Source organism: Xiphophorus hellerii, chromosome 16 (assembly GCF_003331165.1).
Source record: "Xiphophorus hellerii strain 12219 chromosome 16, Xiphophorus_hellerii-4.1, whole genome shotgun sequence".
NCBI lineage: Eukaryota > Metazoa > Chordata > Actinopteri > Cyprinodontiformes > Poeciliidae > Xiphophorus > Xiphophorus hellerii.
In genome coordinates, this window is record NC_045687.1 from 14,821,856 (window position 1) to 14,840,558 (window position 18,703).

Sequence of the window (18,703 nt, forward strand, 5' to 3'; positions counted from 1 at the left end):
GTCTTGGTGCAGGTGATTTAGTCAGTGAAGGCTTTTCTTTTTCACCTCCTGCCTCAATCTGGTGGCAGTCATGATTATTATTATTCCTTTAACTTTAAGCTAGTGAACTAGGCTTCTAGTTGAATTCCTTGGAACATTTCAGGCCTTTGCTTTTTTTCTTTTCCTTTCTTATCCAAAGTGATCAATGCATCTCTGAGTTTTTAGGACTATTTTCTCAATGTTCCAATATTTTTAACCGAAACAAAATGTTACCATCGATAGTCCAAATATTTGAGGTGCTCCATTGCAGACATCTAATGCAATAACAGCTTATGAATCAGTCTGATGAACTTTGTTCAAGGGGTTGAATATTGACTGCAGCAGCCAATCAAAGTACGATTTAGCGTTGAATCTGAGCAAAAACATTGTTATTACGGCTTTATTTACTATTTAAGTGTTGTTGGATAATCATTGTTCTGCTGAACACCCGAACCATTTAAAAAAGTTTTCACAGTGGGGGTTTAATTACTCCAAATGCAGCTGTGGTTCCACTTATTGACACACAAACACAAAGCTAGTACAGAATATCGAAGTCTTTATTGTAAATGCTGCAGAAGAAGATGCAGTGGGCGGCGAACACGTTTCTAGTTTTAGGAAGGTGAGGTCTTCGTAGAGTCGTTTGCTTGTGGTGCAGAAATAGAAAGAAAAGGAAGGTCAAAGCTTTATTTGAAAACCAGAAAAATAAAAGCAGTCAGAAACGTTGAGCAATAATACTAAATACAAAAATACATGAGCAATCTGTTTCATGTGGTGCACTCCAAACAATGGGTTAATAAATTAACACACAAATGAAACAAGTGCATGATGTTGGTGTTAAATGCTGCTTTGCTCCTGCTGATGCTGCGTTTGGCTTATGGTGCTCCTCTACAGCGCCTACAGTCTTACATAAATACATAACATACTGCATATACTTTAATACAAACAGATTCAAGTCCCTTTGCAGTGTTTCATTTTGGCTGCCTCACATGTCAAACTAGATGAAAGCCTGAGGATTAAAACAGGACCAGATTATCTGACATAAATCAGTTTTTACTAACAGGTTAGGCCAAAAGACCACAGAACCAATGCATTTAGAAATAGTGTCTCTTTGCCAACTACATACAGATGAACCACAATCGTATAAAAGTTTGTTTCTTGCTCGTGCTGCTTGGACAGAAAAGGGGAGAGGTGGGTTCGAGGCGATGAGCCTGTTTGGTTTGTTCAGTCTTTTTTTTATTTTATTTTAGTCTCTCAGGTAGAAAAGGACCAAAAAGTGGAAAGTAGCCGCCGTCTCGTGCCGCGCCATCACCGGTGTTTTAGGAGCACTTTGTACATGGCGAAGCCCAACACTGCGAACACGGTGGCACCGAGGCTGGCCCTCAGCCAGAAGGTGGAGTTCTTCAGGTCCGCCTGGGCCATGTGCCTGAGAGAGGACAGACACAGAGGAGGTGAGGGCGGGTCAAAACCCAAACAGGAAGCAGAGTGAACCAGGACCAACAGGGCGGTGATGGACTTTCTCTGAGTTGCCAAATGACAAAGCATAGCTGAAGGGGAACTTCCTGAATCTGAACCACGAAGGATAAAAATGAGCCTGAAACAGGAACTCGGGCTTTGTTTTGACATTTGGTTTAAAGGTACCGGGTCAAACAATGAGGAGAAACAGCGGGAGGGAAACAGGTGGGTGTCAGAAAAGCAGCAAATCTAACAACAAAACTTTATTATCTAATTTCTACGGCAGCCCTGGAGGAATCACAGGGGGGGAAATGAGCCGATAAAATAAAAAACAATACTGTATACAGTACAGTATTTGCCCTTCCTTAATGCCTGATCTGGACAGCTACCAAACTTTGTTTTAAATATACAGTGAGATACAAGCTTTGTTTATATAATGAGAGAAAAATAAGTCAACTGGCATGTTCTCAATATTTTTGTTTATCTATCAAAACCAGAATAAAGAAATGTAATTAAAGAACTATAAATACATCTCACATGTATAATTATAAACAATAATTAATGAGTAATAAAGTGTGTTACATTACTAATTACAGCAGTTGGAATTTTAGTTGTTTTCTGGGTTATAATGATGCTAATTGTTTACTGAAGGCTGTACCTCCAGCCTAACACCATGTCTGCTTTTAATTCTTTGTTTCTGGACATTTCATACCTGACTGATTATATAGAATCATTCTTATAAGCAGAATCAATCAGTATTCACTATAAGCTGGTTTGGACAGGCTTTCCGAAGAACATTACTTTAAAAAACAAATCCTTTAAACCTGAACGTTTCTCAACTTGGAAAAAGAGTGGAGACCCTATTACTATAAAATCACATCTTATAATCTCCTTTGCTTCCTCCAGAGCTGTTCAACATTTGCTAACCAAATAAAGGCAATAATGAGCTGCGAACTAAACAGAAAGCAATAAAGGAGCAAAAAGCCAGTTAAAAACATAAGAAAAAGAAAACCAAAGCCAGTTTTTCTTCTTTTTAAAGATGTCTTTTATACTGAAACGAAACACACCATGACTGATGTTCTTGTAAGCATAAAAAGAGAAACCAGACTAAAAGCCTCTCAATAGTAACCGTTCTGGCCAGAAACTCCAACAATGGTTGAGATGAGAATAAGACCAGCTGCTGATTGTGAAACTCTCAGTCGGTGTGGTTTCTCTCTTTACCTTTGTGGAGAAGCTGGCTGCTCAAGCGGAGGCCTTCATATAAGCGGGCTCCTCCATGTTGGAGATGACCGTCTAACCTGCAGCACCAGCCTGAAATCCTCCCCTGACAGCAGGAAGCTCAGAGCTACTTCCACCCAGCCCAGCAGCGTTCCCACAAACACAGTCACAACGCCACACAGCAGGTGAAGCTGGGAGATACCGCAGAATTATAAACACTGGGGCTGCAACTATAGATTAGTGGTGCATCTGTTACTGTTTTATTATTAGGAATTTACAAACGGCATTAACATTCATATTAAATCCAAGGTGGTTTGTTTAATTTTAACCTGCATGATACAGGAATATCAATATCAGTGCGTGAAGTTTAATAATCACAAGACTGTTTGAGCAACTTTATTATGTACACCGATTTGGCTGCCAATCACAAAGCAGAGACTTAGTGGGTTTAGGCATCAGGATGTGGTAATTACGACTTTTGTTCTTCCACATCAAAACGTGGGAAAACAAAAATTTAAGAGACTAAATGCAAACATTTCAAGTCAGGGGTCAGAAAATGGCTTGTTGGTGTTTGAAGTGATTAATCAACAGATCTCACTGATCTGTAGTACTATAGGGGCGATTGGTAGAAGCATCATATGAATCGTGGATGTGCAGAAGACAAAACTTCAACTAACTATACAATCCTTTCCTGTTAATACGGAGCAAACAAGGAATGTTCCAGAAACCTTGTGGAGTCTTTTCCACAGAAAAAAACTGTCCATCCTGGTAGCAGCAAGGTGTACTTAATAAAGTGGCCAGTAAGTGGGCATTCAATGATCATCCCAGTAGAGATTTAGGTGATCGAGATCCTAAAACTCTCTGGGAGTGGAGGGAAAATCCTAATTATGACCTCTAGTTTATTATCTCTGATACAGAAGGAAACTAATATCAAACATCAGTGAACCTCAAAATGACCACGATTCTTTAAAAAAATATATTTTAAACAATTCATAATTAGACTTTTCGCCAAGTGAATCCCTTTAAGCCCTAATACTGATAGTCTCATGTTTAAGATTTCAGTTATGAATACATAGCTATGTACTATATTAAATGACTGTTAAAATCTAAAGTTAATTGGTTGGTTTCATTTGCAATGACAATTGACAAACTGCATTAATTGTGAAGCACTTTTGTTAAAGGTTAATCACTGAATTCCTTCCAAATTCAAAACAATGGAAGAATCTTAATGCATCCTATAATATAATTGTATGATTGCATTAAACTACATTTTAATGTTGCAATTAAAAAAAGTTCATTTCTACAATAACTGACAGTGGATTCAGAAGTAAACATTAAATGTTTTTTTTTAAAAATTTGTATAAATGTAAAATCTTCAAGCTCTATACTGTTAAAGGTTATTGAATTTGATCAAATCAATGAATTAGAAGTAGTGATTCCACTTTTTTTTCATTAACAGAAAAGTTTCCTTTGAATCTTATAAAACGATAGAACAAAAAAGAATAATGATTAAAATAAACAGTTTCACCCAGCTCCACATCTCTTTAGAATTCAAACACAAAAAGCTCCACAAATACAGCAAATAAACACAGTTCACAGAAAAAAATAGCCAGCCTGGAAAGTAATACTGTCCCATGACAAACCTGTTATTATAGCCTGAAGATGTTATGATTCTTTCATTTACTACCAGATTCATCTTTTTGACCATTCTGGCTGTTCTGATGTGAAACTTTAATGAATCCTAAGCATTTCCTGAAGTCGTTCTAGCTCAGCTGGCTGTGATGATCTACAGCTACAGCTGCTGCTTTAAAAACCGAGAAGAAGAAGAAGAAAAAGGAATCGAAACAAAAAAAAGGTTAGCACTGAATGAAACGTGGCACGGTCCGGTTCCATTCAGGTCAAATTTATCAGAAACACTCCCACACCCGACAACTCCCCCCACTCTGGTTAAACCAAACTCCCACCAGATTCAAAACACTGAGCTCCGGTTATTATAGAGACAGACAAAACCTCTCACGCACCAGTAGATGGCAGCATTTCGCTAAGCACCAACATGGCTTTAATTTAAAAGCTAGAGAACAAGTAAGTCAGGGCATCAGGTGTTAAAAAAAGGTTAAGAGATGCAAGAGGAAGAGGAAAAGCGGCAGCCAGAAACACGGATATGAACACCTACAGAGAGGAAAGACATTAACAGGCGTGGGGGGAAAAGAAAAACAGGATGAAATTAAAGTGATCGGTGCAATTTAATCAATCAAAAACATAAAAACACATTCTGATTTCAAAAAGCCTGTTAATCAAATTTATCAGGCGTTAACACACAGGAGACACAGACGCAACCTGGTTATGTTCAATTCAAATTCAAATACAAAGCAGAAATATTATGGTCCACTGTGTGTTAAGACTTCAGCGTTAGGTAAGAAAATAAAAGACAAAATGAGACTGAAAACATCAAATCTTATCAGACGAGCAGCTGATTAAAGTTATCCAGAGAAAACAAGTACTTTGGATTTTTGAGTTCAGGGAGAAATTAAACATGCTGAACAGAATGAAGTTTTCAGAGCGAATGAAACACAAACTCAGAAGAATGGCTGTGTTTCTCTCATTTTGTATATAAACAAGTCACAGTTTACAGTCTGTAAATCCACTGCAGGAACTCAGGCATCAAACAGCTCACTGATCTGACGATTCACACAAGCTAGAAAAGGCTATAAGAAGCTTTAGTTTGTTTTCTGTACCTTTAAAATGCATCTGAAGTTATATTAAGTCCACACTACAGCTTGATGATAAATTCAATTTTATCAATATTTCAGGGTTTTGAACATTAAATTTTTGATAAATCTGGATTTTTTTTTTTTTTTCCACAAATGCACTTGATGGAATTCCATAGTTCAGAGTGATGTCAGAGCGCCCAGGGCGGCCATGTTGTTTGACAATCGAGTTTTACAGCTTTTATTTATTTGGACTTTGAATTCAGGTCAACTCAATGATGGGATAGTAGCACCAGGTTAAGATTCATTTATTTTTTTTAATTGCAAGAATAAAGTCATAATATTAAAAGAATAAAGTAGTAAGTTTATGAGAAGTCCAAAAATAGCACATTAAATGAGGAAAGTGCATGCAGATAATTTAAGGAAATGCTTTTTCCTTAAATTTTCCTTTTTAAATACTTAAATAAAACATCATTATCAAGTTATCTGTAGCCAGACTTTGAAACAATCACGCAAACAACTGAATATTTTCTCATTAAACAAACTTTTTCTCATTATTTTAAAGATTTTTTTTCTGGTAAAATTGTCTTTATTCTACTAATGTATGACTATATACTTGTAATTAAATAAAAACTCTCGCAGTCAGGACCTAAAAATCCAACATACAACTTAAAAAGGGACAATTGCAATAAAAGCCATTTTTGAAAATATTTTCTGCCAATTGTAATTTCTTTTTATTAGAAAAGAAATGAGGGAAAAAATGCTTAAAATTGGAAATTGGATCTGGTAAGAAGAAATTGGGAAATTATATTGTCAAGCCTTGGGACAAACTTATAATTATTTATCTTAAAAATATGCAAACGTTGCATTTACTTCTCTACCTTTAATAAATCAATCCTCATTTTAATAAAAATGCCTCTGAAAACAAAAATGTTTTCCTGTCCGTTTAGCTAGTGCTGCAGTCGTGCAGCATGCAACATGCCACTTCCACGCAGACACACGGTACCTCCCTGGCTACCAGCCTGGGTGTTAGCCGGCACAGGCTGGTCACAACGCCATGTGCCAGACTGAACAGAGAGCGGCTCGGCCGGCTGGAGCTGCAGCAGAAACCAAGACATCCAACACCAAATGAAGGAGGATGTCTCATTTAAAATGATCCGACACATACGGGTGCATTGATGTGTTCAAGTCTTTTCCTGTAACATCCTCCCACTGTGACAAAAACCAAAACCATTCCTGTTCTGCAACTAATGAGACTGTTTTAGTTCCTGCAGTGGAAATGCAGAGGAAATCTGACTGCTGCCAAAAACTGAGGGAGAGCAGAGGAGCTACGACTGCCAGCAGTGTTACTGAGTCTGGAGAGGAAGAGCAGGGAGTCTATGGTAAAAACACTACGGCTTCATCTGTGTATGAACCTGTTGTAAACGACCCTGCAGAGTTGCGCCTTAATGCTGCGCAGCAGCTCCAACTTGAGGAGGTTTTGACACAGGCAATAAGTGCACCTGTTGCAGGAACACATGCAGCGGAGGCGGGCGTGGCTGCGGACAGACACAGAGAGATGTGTGTGTTCACTACGAGAGCAACACAGCACACAGCAAACAGCATACAAAAACAATGAAGACGGGGAAATCAGTAAACGTGGAAAACAATTTGTTCAACTACAAGATTGGATCAGTTCATGTATTTTTCTGTTTCCTACTTTAATCCAAAGAAAATTGGTAACGAACACTTAATTAAAGTATGACGTTTTTATGAAGACCAGAAAAACAAGGGGAAAAAATTACAAGGTCAGTTTTTTTTCTACATATTTTCCTAACTGGTTACTCAGATTACACACAAGTTGATAAAAAAAAAACAAAAAAGTGAACTGTGTGGCACGGAAATGCTACCAAAATGTTTTCAGGTGACTTTCCTCCTGAAGTCCAAACTGTTTTCGTCTAACGTCAGACATAAAATGATGTTTGCAGTTGTGCTGCAGCTAAGCAGTAATATATAAAACACCATTATTATTATTATGCTTTGTTTTTTTCTTTTACAACTTCTGTTAATGTTTTTCATGCAGGGTACCGGCGATTTTACGTCAATCACTTGGTGAAACACTGCAGGACACAAAGTTGAAGCACAAAAGGTTAATGGAGCATCTTTACATAAACACTGACAAATACATAAAGCAAAGCTGCGGCTCAACTCCACATTGAGCCGCAGCTCAACGTAAATCATTAGAGATTTATTTAACTGAAGTCGCTACGGACAAATTGATGACCAACTAAAGAAAAGTAAAAATACTCTTAGTGGTATAAAAGTATCATAAGCACCCCTTGTAAACCTGACCAAAAATACCTTAAAATAAATTAATCTTTTATTTTAGCAGAACAAATTTGCATTTTTTAGGGAAAAAAAAAAATCTGAAATTTAATTTGTGTTAATTCCTTCGGTGAGGGAAAAACGGAAAATGTTAAACAGATCTTTTTTTTTTTTTTTAATCCTATTTATTGAGAAGTGAAGCATGGGGACAGTCAGCCTGCAGATGATCAATAGAATAAACACAAGCTGGTTTTTCTGATAATCTAATGCTTAAAGCAGATTTTGCCCCAACATCACCAAGCCTCAGTGGGCCCAGAAGCCCATCTGCCATGACTTTTATTTAAACTCATAAAGTGCTACTCGCACTCAGCAGATTGTGTGATTTCAGTATTTAAAGAATGGGGCTCTAAAAACTGATACAATGAGATTAAACAAGCACATCCCTTTAAGTGCTTCATAATCCAATCTGAATTCTAATCTGATCAAAGAGCTTTGAGTTTGTAAGACACCAATCAGGTTTAGAAGGACTTTCATGACTGAATGAAACTATTCAGCTCTAGTTTATTAGAGACAAAGAGTTAGAGATACTTTCCTGGGATGTATGGTGGAAATGTGGAAAAGTGGAAACTTGGTTTCAGAGACTGAGACCAAACTTGAACAACTTCAGGTGAGTCACATCATGTAGAAGTTACGTAATACAATCGATGGTGTTTAATCTGTTATGGTCAGCTTTTCTTCCAGGAAAAAGCAGGACAGGTTAGATAAGGAGTGAAAGGTATGGTTGTGTTTTGATACTCACGGGTACATGGCCATGGTGGTGAGTCTGGTGTAGAGGTCCTTACTGGGAGCTTCGGTCGTGTTGCACGTGAACGGCTGCGGTGGGTGGAGCTTGTGCTTGCGGCAGAAGTCGAGCGGCGACTGGCTGTACTGCTGCCGAACCTCGTGCAGGTCGGACTTGGCAGCGACCACGACGCAGGGCGTCTTGCTGTCTAGGAAGCATTCCTGCAGGAAGAAATATTCAAACGTTTTGCTCTAATACTGATGCAGAAATGTATCAATCCAACCATCTGGAGCCGCACCTTGTAGACTTTAGCACAGTACTCGAAGGAACGAGGGTCACTGACGTCGTACACAAGGCAGACCACGTCGCAGGACAGGTCGGGCTCGGACAGGATGTCGAAATCTGACATCACCTCGTGGAGCTGGAGGAGAGCGGACAAGAGACGGAGGGATTAACTGTCAGCCCCGAACTGAAGCTGGAATACAAAGCGGTTATTTAGCTGTAATCCGGAGAGCTTCTGCTCAGAATAAGAGGTTCTTACCAGCAGGTACTTCTCCTGACCGTAAACATAGGTCGTGCTGATGGCATAGTAGGACTTGTGGTCTTCTCTGATCCGCATCTGTCTCTGTAGTGGACAATGAAGTCAATGTTATCCATTTAAGGAACATTTTTGCTTTGAGTTAAAATAAGTTAATTTGGAACTATTTATTGACAGAAGTAGATGTGAGCCAGTTTAACGTGGAAGTTTTTTTTTTTTTTCATTTTAGCCATTTTGTAAACACCAACAAATCTTTGTCTCACTTGAATGGCATGTTCTCTTGTCTTTGCCATTTTGAAGTGGGGTATCCGGCTGTTTAACAGTTTATTTGACATCTGGATTAAAATAAATTAGCTTTGTTATAAATCTGCAAGTATTAGACTTGTAAATACGGACAAGCTAATCCTACACTAAATGTACGTTCTTCAAAATTTGTCAATCGTTAAAAAAAAAGTTGTGAAAACGCATTGTTTTGGTTTTTGATTGAGTGTATTACAGTTGGTGAGTCAAAATACTAATGAATGAAATTAAATTTGATGTTAAAATCATATTGTGTAGCAAATCATAGATAATTTGTATATAAATCAACAAAATCTACTAATACAATAAGTTATTAGTTTTTGCTACAAACCAAACATTTCATCACTCAGTTTGATTTTCTCAATTATTTACATTTATTGTAACTTGCAACATTCTACACATATACATATTTTTTCAGTAAGTCATGTGATATATCTGAAATAAATAATATGGGATGCATTTTCTAAAATGTTTTCATAGTTGCTCTGACTGACCTGAAGGTTTCTGCCGAGGAAGGCTTGCAGGAAGCCACTTTTCCCGCTGCCGCGCGCCCCCAGCACGTTACACCGGAAGACGCTTCGCTGAGTTTGTTTCTTCTGCAGATCTATGCGCTTGTTACGCGTCACTAAGAAAGAAATTGATGCACAAAATAAGAACAACAAATAAATAAATATAATAATTACACTGTTGCATATGTTTAACAACTTTTAGACGCTTTAAAAAAACAAAACCATTTAGATAAAATTGATAATTGTTAACTAAACAATTTTAATAAATTGTTTAGTTAAAATCCCTGTTTACTTGTTGTTCAACTGCAGCTTACCTAAAAAACATTTAACATTAAAGACAATATGATCCATTACCAGTAATAGCAGCAGCTTGGGACTCCTGTTCATAGATGATGGAGTAGCCGAGGTAACCTAAATACTCCAAACTCCTCTGGACGTCCAGATATGTTGTTAACCTGCCAGGAAAAACAAAGAGAAATCAGGACTTAGATGCTCTGAAACTCTGGTGTGTGACCTTGTGTTGAAGGTTTTTGGGTTAATCAAAGTTGGTGGGAGAGAGCGCCTGTATGCATGTATTAATAGAAAGCCACTCACGTCCACTGGGAGAGGTATCCCTGGTATGTGATCCATCCCTCATCGTTGGTGCACACCGTGTTGTTGACATCTGGACCCCAGGGCATGTAGGGAAATACGTTGAACAGGTCCTTCACTTCCTCTGGGGAAAGCGCACAGTCTCTGTCCTGCATTAAAACAAACAGGTTAAACTTTTGGTTTTGGCAGAAAATTTGCTACATTAAAATTAGAAGCGCATCTTGAACTAAATAGGCACAAACTAACTAAACTGCTCTGATGTGCATGACCACTCACCTTGTCGTGTTTGTCAAAGACACTCTGCAGAAAGAGGTAAGCGTTGTGGTTTAGCTCGGTGGTGCAGTCTGGAGGGACTTTTATTCTGAAATAGAGGCACAAACATTAGTTCAGCAGCTGACCTGATGAGTTTCCAGCAGCACTGTCTAAACAGAGATGGACTCTGGGTCACTTTGTGTTACATAAGGTAACACCAGCAACCACGCAGGACCGGGAAATATATGAGCGCTGGCAGGTTTTCATGGCCATGGGGTAATATAGAGTCACAGTGACTAAACTGGCTTATTATGCCTCCTGGACTCCTCTGTCTGGATGTTTTCTATCAAAATCCAATTAGGAGACGAGACTAAACATTGAATTCTGGTGTGTTGTATTGCAGGTTTATAATTTTTAGTTTTAAACAGAACTGTGTCTTGAGTAAATGCTTACAGAGGGAACAGATATTCCTGCGTGAGCTCCAGGTCGTCGTCGTATCCGAACCTCCTCAGCACCGTCCATGTGGTTTCATGTCGACCTCGCTGGATGAACAGAGTGTGCAGGAAGAGGAAGCCTGCAACGACCAGCCAATGAGAGAATGGGATCCGGTCAAAACCTGACTTTCCTGACAGAGAGGTGAAGGAAACCAAAGAGACACAAAGTCTGACCTTTGAGGGTGAGTCCGTTATCTCTGACTCCGTCGGTCATGTTCCTCCTCACCACGTTCTTCACATCTTCTAAGGCTTGAGGTGCCAAAGGCGTATTGAAACAGGTTTTCTGTAAACATAAGCAACAAGACATTGAGAGTTTTTTTCCCAGACTTGTTCATACCTAAATATGCCTATTTAAATAAGGTTCCCTTCTTTAATTTATATTAATTTCTGTAGCAACAGATCTAACAATCAAACGCATAATTAAGGAATTACCTGGAAGAAGTTGAGTTCGTTGTCGTTCAGGACCCCATCGTTGTCCAGGTCGGAGATTTTAAATATCCGAGTTAAAGCCTTAATGCAGGAAGGTTTCAACTGCAACACACAGAAAATTTTATATAAAAGTAATGAGATGTGCTAAAGGTGACATTAGAGAGAAAAAAAATACTCTTTAGTTCCCACTTTTCATTTTTGTATGCAGGATTGAACCTAAAACTATTAAAAATAAATCAGAATAGTTTAAAACTGGCATCAACTGGACAGACCTTCAGCATCAAAATCCTAAAAGCAGCATTTCTAAAATAAACTCAATGTTACGATGAATTCATAATTCCTCGTATTGATGATTATAAAGATGATTATTCTTTTCTCTGAGCTGAAATATTGCAGCAAATATTTCACAAACAGGAACTATTTCCTTTTCCAACATGTTTATTAAAGTTCAAATCTCACATCATTTTAGACAAATACTTGCGAAATCAACTTTGATTTCTAGCCACTCATGCATTAGAGAAATATCAGAAGACAGAGCATGATTGGCTGGGTAATACTGATCTCTAACAATTTCCACTTTTATAAATGTGAGCTATCTAAGCTAACATGTAGCTACACCTCAGCAGGAAGTGTGCCAGAGTTACTGATAGCAATCACACAAATGCAACAAGTTTAGCCTGTCAAAAAATGCCTGCAGGGAAAACAGCCCAGAAATACCTGAGCTGCACACACACCAAATACCTACAAGTATAAATGTTCCCCCTGCGTTTTCAGAGTTCAAAATGTGTTCTGCTTCTAATAAACCTCACCTCCTTCTCTTCTGGGCAGTATAGGGGTCCAGTCGGGTGGAGAACAGCCTTCTGGGCGTAGTAGAAAAGCTCAGAGATGTTCTTCAGGTTCTTGGCAGAACACTGAGGAAAAAAAAGTTCAAAGATCAAAAAAATATCCTGAAATGTCAACTTAGAAATCTGCACAGAAAAAAGGTTTAGCAGGGATTCAATGATGGAGATAAATACATATGCAAAAATACTAATGCATTATTCTCATAAGGATAAATTTCCTCATGCGTATCGACTTACTCTGCACACAAAGGGACTTCTTTCTAAAAAGTCAATACTTCCTGTTGACCTTAGAGTTGTTTTTATTACAGCAACACAAATCTCTTTCAAATTTAGATTTTCACCTTTTGTTTGCAGTTTTTAACATCTATCAATGTTTAAAATTAAAACTGTTTGTGCAAATCCTCACGAAAATGTAGCAAACTGAACCTAATTTTTTGGGGTGGGGATTTTAATTAATCGTTAAAATCAAACAAAGGTTTTAATCAGTTATATTTTCAAAAATCTCATATTGTTTCCACAGGTTAAAGTCTTTGATGAGATGCTGGAGAATGAGTCAGCGATACGAGAGTTTTCTGTGATCAGACTCTATCCCAGACCAGCCCCATGTTATCTGTGGAAACAATATGAGATTTTTGTGTAAATACTGTAAACTCTGGTACTTTTACTCAGAGTTATCAAACCACCAGCATTTCATGCCTACATCCTCTGCTAATAAGTTGGACAAACCGAACCAAGTCTCCATGTTGTGTATCGTAACCCCTGTCCTCTCTGAGGCCGCAGTAAAACACTGCTTCACACTATTTAGTACGGAAGATGTGACAGTCTAAACCTGTGCCAACAGTGTATGTGCCGTCTCTCACGTCCTCCTTGCTGAGCTCCTCTAACCTTGTAACCGATCTGTATGAAGAGGGAAAGACTGCGCTGGGATGTGTGGCATGGTAGAAATCTGAATAAAAGCAGCAATGCAGACGGTTGCCAGCCAAGCCTCTAACTCAGCGTGCTCCCAGCCATGTCAGGGGGTCTGAGCGAGGGACTCGGTAACATAAACCCATTAATGACTCAGCCAGAATGCAAACGGAGTCAGGGTCTGATCTCTGTTCTCAGCAGGTCCTTCACCGTTTCATAGGTTCATCACTCTAGTGTAATTAAGCCTGATCCTGTAGCCTACTTACATTATATTCATCATCTTATGTGAAGAATAAGAGGCTGAATCAGTTTTTTTTACCTCTACACAGGTCTCAATATCCTGGTACTGATTCATGATGGGCAGGATGGTCTCCATGCTGCTGTGCTCCACCAGGTCCGACTTGTTCCCCACGAGAATCAGTGGTACCCTGAAATACAGCCAGTTATTATCACAGAAATAATAAAGCTGATCAACATAAAACCAATCAGCATCGCCAACAATGTTTTCATCTATAAAACTGTGTCTGGAAAGACAAAAATCTTTGCTAGTATCACTTTAATAAAGAGTTTCTTTTTTTTAATTAAAATATATCTCATAAACCACGAAAAATCAACACTTTAAAATGCTTTCTGTAACTAAATGAACTGAGAAAGTATGTGAAGGATTAACTATGAAAGAATGATTGTTACTGTAGTGTAAACTCACCTGCTGTCTTTATCTGTGCGGTCGTTTATAAGAGGAATCCAGTGGCTTGTCACCTTTAGGAGGAAGATGCAGAATTACTTTCTGCAAATGATCTGATCAAGAAAACTTATTTTTTTTACTGCAGTTCCAGAGACAAATTACCAAAGTTTTTAAACCATTTCAGCTAATATTGAGATCTCGGCACAAAACTTGACTCTTAATTATTTTTTTTTAGATTTCTACATTCATCAGGGTTCAAGTGTAGACGCTGCAAACTGGGAAAGTAAATAATACAGAAAAATCTTTTTTTTAATATCCAGATCTGTAAAATATTAAGATCAGAATAAAAATTCGTTTTTCTAGACGGAGCAGGAAGTATGCCTTGATCACGTCTGATATTTAGGGTATTAAATTCAGTTTCTGAACACATTGTAGTTGTAACTGTGCTTATTGTGGAGGAAAATTATTTTCACCTTTTCGATGGACTTCTTGTTGTTAACTGAATAAACTATGCAGATCACGTTTGCCTGCAAAGAGAATCAGAAACATCAGCTTGAGACGCATGAGATAAATTAACAACAGTGAGAATGAAATCAGACCTACCTTGGATATTTCTTGATAGAGCTGCTCATCAGTCTGCTCTGCTTCTAAACATGATAAAAAAAAAACATTAATCAATGAATTTTTTTTCCATACCTCCTGAATTTTAATATTTTTCTGTTGGATGCTTTATTTGGAGAAACTCTTGGAATATCAAGAATCTAAATAACAATGGCACATAAATAGGTAACTTAGTGATTAAAGCTTGAGCCTTTATTATAAGTAACACATTCTGGCCTGGTAGACGTGTATTAAAATAAATCTAAAGTATGAACAAGTGCAGGAAGGCTAAAGTGGTTTAAAACTGACAGGTTTGTTAATTGTGACATTTCTACGGTTTTTCTGAGAGGACGTGTGTGTGGAGACAGAGTTACCAGAGTAATCCACGATGTGTGTGGGAACCCTCTCTGGGGTCACATCAGCTGGGATGGTGATCTCTTCAGCTCTGAGAGGAACCTGACAGACAGACAGACCACCGTTATAATCCCGGCTGACGTCTTTTTTTTTTTTACTTCAACAAGTGTAATAAACAGTCAGTTAAAATCTGACATATTACACGCCATCAGACTTTACGTTGATATACGTACCTCATCAGGAAACTCCTCACTAACCAGAGACATGATCAGTGACGTCTTCCCCACCTTGGCTGCAGGACAAAAGGAAAACAATGAAACTATTAAGAGCACTCTGACATTTATACTGGCATGATTAGATGATGGGTGCAGCAACAGGAAACAGAGTTTCACTACATTAAGAGAAATACTGTCTGCATCATTAAATATTGAAAAGAGTTGCACGTCTTCTCAAAGGACTGTTGTAAAAAACTTCATAACTCTGCGCTCAACAAAAGGTTCCAAAACATTACTGTCTGACATGTAAATCTCTGGAGAAACATTAAAGATAAGAAGATCATTGAGCAAATATGACTGGCTGTAATATTAATATTTCAAATAACTCCTTAAACCACAATTAATGTTAGCTTGTTTTTTAAATACCAAGCATCCAGTCTCTCTGCGTCAGTAAAATATTTAGTGACATTTGTTGTTTTATGAAACAGAAAATATTTAGGAGGGTATTTAGAAGCTTTGCTAAAGCTTCTTTTCTTTGACAAAACAACATTTTCAATAAAATGATACTGAGATGAAAACAAGAAATTTTATATTTCTCCATAAACAATAGAGATTACTCATCATCCTATAAAAGAGGTCCAAAAACATTAACTCTTTTCAGGTAATTACTTGTTTATTTATCACAGTCATGTCTACATTGCAACATTCACAAAACATATTGATTTTCCCCCAAAATATTGTGCAGCCCTAAAATTAGTTATAATTACAACACAAGCATCACATGTACTGTATATATATGCATGCAAAGAAATGCATATCAATTAAAATATTAAAAAAATATTTCCCACTGACTGAAATTAATGAGGAGAAAAATTATTTCTAATCTGTGCACATGTTTGTTGTAAAAATAGAGTTTGTGGAGAAAATAGAGTTGTTTTTGTTTTATCTCCTCCAGTTTTAACAATTATCAATGCTAAAACTAAGAAAATATACAAAACCACAGTCACCTACAAAAATATGTTTGTAATCCAGTAAAATCAACAAAGTAAGTAAAACGTTGCAGAAAGCTTAAAAAAATGAATCTGTATGATTATATTTTACAACTATCTGCCTCTCAGACAGCTGAGTAACTCCACTTCAGTTGTCACGTAGCGTTTGGCCGCTCTGCTCTCAGTAACAGTCCTACTCGCCAAATGGAGCGATGAAATATAAATAGTTCTGACAACGTTTCAGGAGAACAAACAAACCAGGTGAAGGAAAGTTTAGTAGGACGCGATTCAATACCTGCAAAGTTTGGGGGGAAAAGATGGGAATTCTGATATTAAACTGTTATTTATCCACAATAACTTGAGGAAATTAGAGAACAGTTTGTCAAAGTGAAGGAAATGTGAATGATATTTTTATAAATTGAATATATACATAACTAATCCATATTAAACATGTTAATATCTTCAAGTCATGGGTTTTAGTTAAAGCCTAACAAGTAATATGAAAACTACATTTTTAGTAAATGTATTTTACTAATGGCATTTTTGATCATCCAAAAAAATTATACAAATGTGCAGCTAATTTATGTGCCAATCAGATATCATTTTCTTCCAAGAAGTAAACAAAATAATAAAATTGCGTTTAAAATAGAAATCTGATCATTTCCCCTTTAACAGCTCGGCTCTGTGGTGGTCTGGTCAAACACTGAAAAATATTGATATTTTTTTTACATCCATCAAATGCACCAAACAAACAACTTCCATTATACTGATCTACAGTAGCATTAACCAACAGCATCTACTTTTATGCACTTACTTCAGTTCAATAAAAATTAGGTAAAGGTTGGGACTATACAGTCTGATGCACAAATAGGTTCAATCTTTTTTTTTTTATCTAAATCGGCTGTAATCAGCAGGTCAGAGCTCAAAGGAAACCTTAATTCAGAATCAGGAAGAAAATATTTAATTGGTTCATCTTTGTAACGAAAATATCTCCAGAACTGTATGCATTGTGCTGAGCATTTACTATGACAGAGCTGTAGCTGAAGATGAGCGTTAGATTTTTCAAACGACCAAAATAGTCTTTCCTCATATTTTCAAGTACCCGTAAACCAAAAATAAACTGATTTGATACATGGCTTTAATAACCTGTGTAATGTCCCGTTTCCATCAAAAAATAGAAATAAATCAAAATTTCAATATTTTGTTTACACCAAGAACTATAACAAGACCAATGCCTTTTTGTTTCAAGGCAGAACATTTTCTGTGGCTGTTTTTAATGGTGACATTAACATAATACTATGAATGAATAAAATGACAGTTACAAGTTAAATAGCATTTATTTTAACCATTAAAAAAGCTGAAAATTCAGGATTTGCATGGTCGATGCTATATTTAAAATGGAAATTGGGGCATTTTTTTTACAGATTTTTTAAAAATTATGGGACACAAACCATCCCATAATTTTGCTCTTTGAAATGCTTTTCAGCTAATCTTATTTTTTAAGACAAAAGTGCTTCTTCAAATAAAATTATTATTACATTAGAAAATGTTGCCAACATGTTTTGACTAAAAGGTAGACAAACAAAATGGTTTAAATATTTGTGTTTATTTGTATGAGCCTCAAAAGAGCCAGAAATCTGGGTAAAATGGTGAAAATGAGAACAAATTCAACTAATTAAAGATATATGGTGACTATAGAAGAGTCCGTTTCTAAATTTACAATAATCAGTAAACAATTAAAAGGCTAGTAACCTCACCAAAAGTGGAAAAATAGGCAATAATCCCTTCATACATCATAAACTCGCATATTGTTAAAAGAATCCATGCTAACCGGTTGGATTTCAGAACCTCTCTCAGTTAGCAGTAACCTCTAGCTCATTTTATCAGTCTGCCATATTTACCGACTACATCCCTCTACTTACGCTCTCCAACGAGGAGTATCCTCACGTCCTTCCTCATGATTCAGCTCGCTTCCCTCAGCAAAAATGACTCCTTAATGTTTCATTGAGTCTTCAGGGAGCCTTCTTCCTTCTTCTCCTGCCTCCTCCTCCTCCAGCCGCAGCGGTTTCCTAACGTCGGGCCCTCCCGCTGTCAAACACCCGCCGCCTTTGTAGGACAAAACGGACGGACACTTCCCAAAGCTCTTCTGCGGCTCCTCCACGGTTTGCGTCAAGTCGAAGGTTAGCAGCTGGGCAAAAATACGATTTAAAAACGTTTCTGTGTCTTGCTTGTGCGTATTTTCATCTTAATCGCGCTCATTTCGGTGGATCGGTTCGCAGTGGACGTTTCAGGAGCATGCCCGACCTCCAACACCGGGCTGCTACAGTGAGCCATGTGGGACAAAACTCCCAAATATAACAAGCGGTTTTGCTGCCCTCTGGCGTCAAAGTATGGAAATGCACGCGGATTACTTCTACAATATCCAGCGAACAGCTTCAATTTAAAACTGCTACTTCCAGCGGCGGTTCTTGCATTACATGTCCCCTCGTCAAGCTCCTCTCAAAGGCGAACCGAGAAT

General features: G+C 37.6%; 1 protein-coding gene across 4 annotated transcripts; it reads right to left on the minus strand.

Annotated features, from left to right (window-relative positions):
• Window positions 1-557: 557 nt before the first annotated feature.
• rhot1a (ras homolog family member T1a) lies at window positions 558-18,521 on the minus strand. Of its 4 annotated transcripts, XR_004342414.1 has the most exons (21): window positions 18,108-18,521; window positions 15,215-15,273; window positions 15,002-15,083; window positions 14,631-14,674; window positions 14,501-14,554; window positions 14,049-14,101; window positions 13,662-13,770; window positions 12,404-12,505; window positions 11,598-11,696; window positions 11,340-11,448; window positions 11,125-11,245; window positions 10,696-10,780; window positions 10,423-10,568; window positions 10,183-10,283; window positions 9,814-9,944; window positions 9,023-9,106; window positions 8,780-8,902; window positions 8,500-8,702; window positions 6,812-6,934; window positions 2,692-4,857; window positions 1,330-1,441 (listed from the first exon to the last, which is right to left on the minus strand). XR_004342414.1 is itself a non-coding variant. In XM_032587741.1 (20 exons), the coding sequence occupies exons 1-20, from the start codon at window positions 18,142-18,144 to the stop codon at window positions 1,324-1,326; spliced, it is 1,983 nt and encodes a 660-aa protein (XP_032443632.1). In that variant the 5' UTR covers window positions 18,145-18,521; the 3' UTR covers window positions 558-1,323. The 4 variants fall into 4 exon arrangements, 2 of the variants coding, with proteins under 2 accessions (XP_032443632.1, XP_032443633.1); XM_032587741.1 differs by lacking the exon at window positions 2,692-4,857 and having other exon boundaries at window positions 558-1,441; XR_004342415.1 differs by lacking the exon at window positions 6,812-6,934 and having other exon boundaries at window positions 18,108-18,520.
• Between the last annotated feature and the right edge of the window lie 182 nt (window positions 18,522-18,703).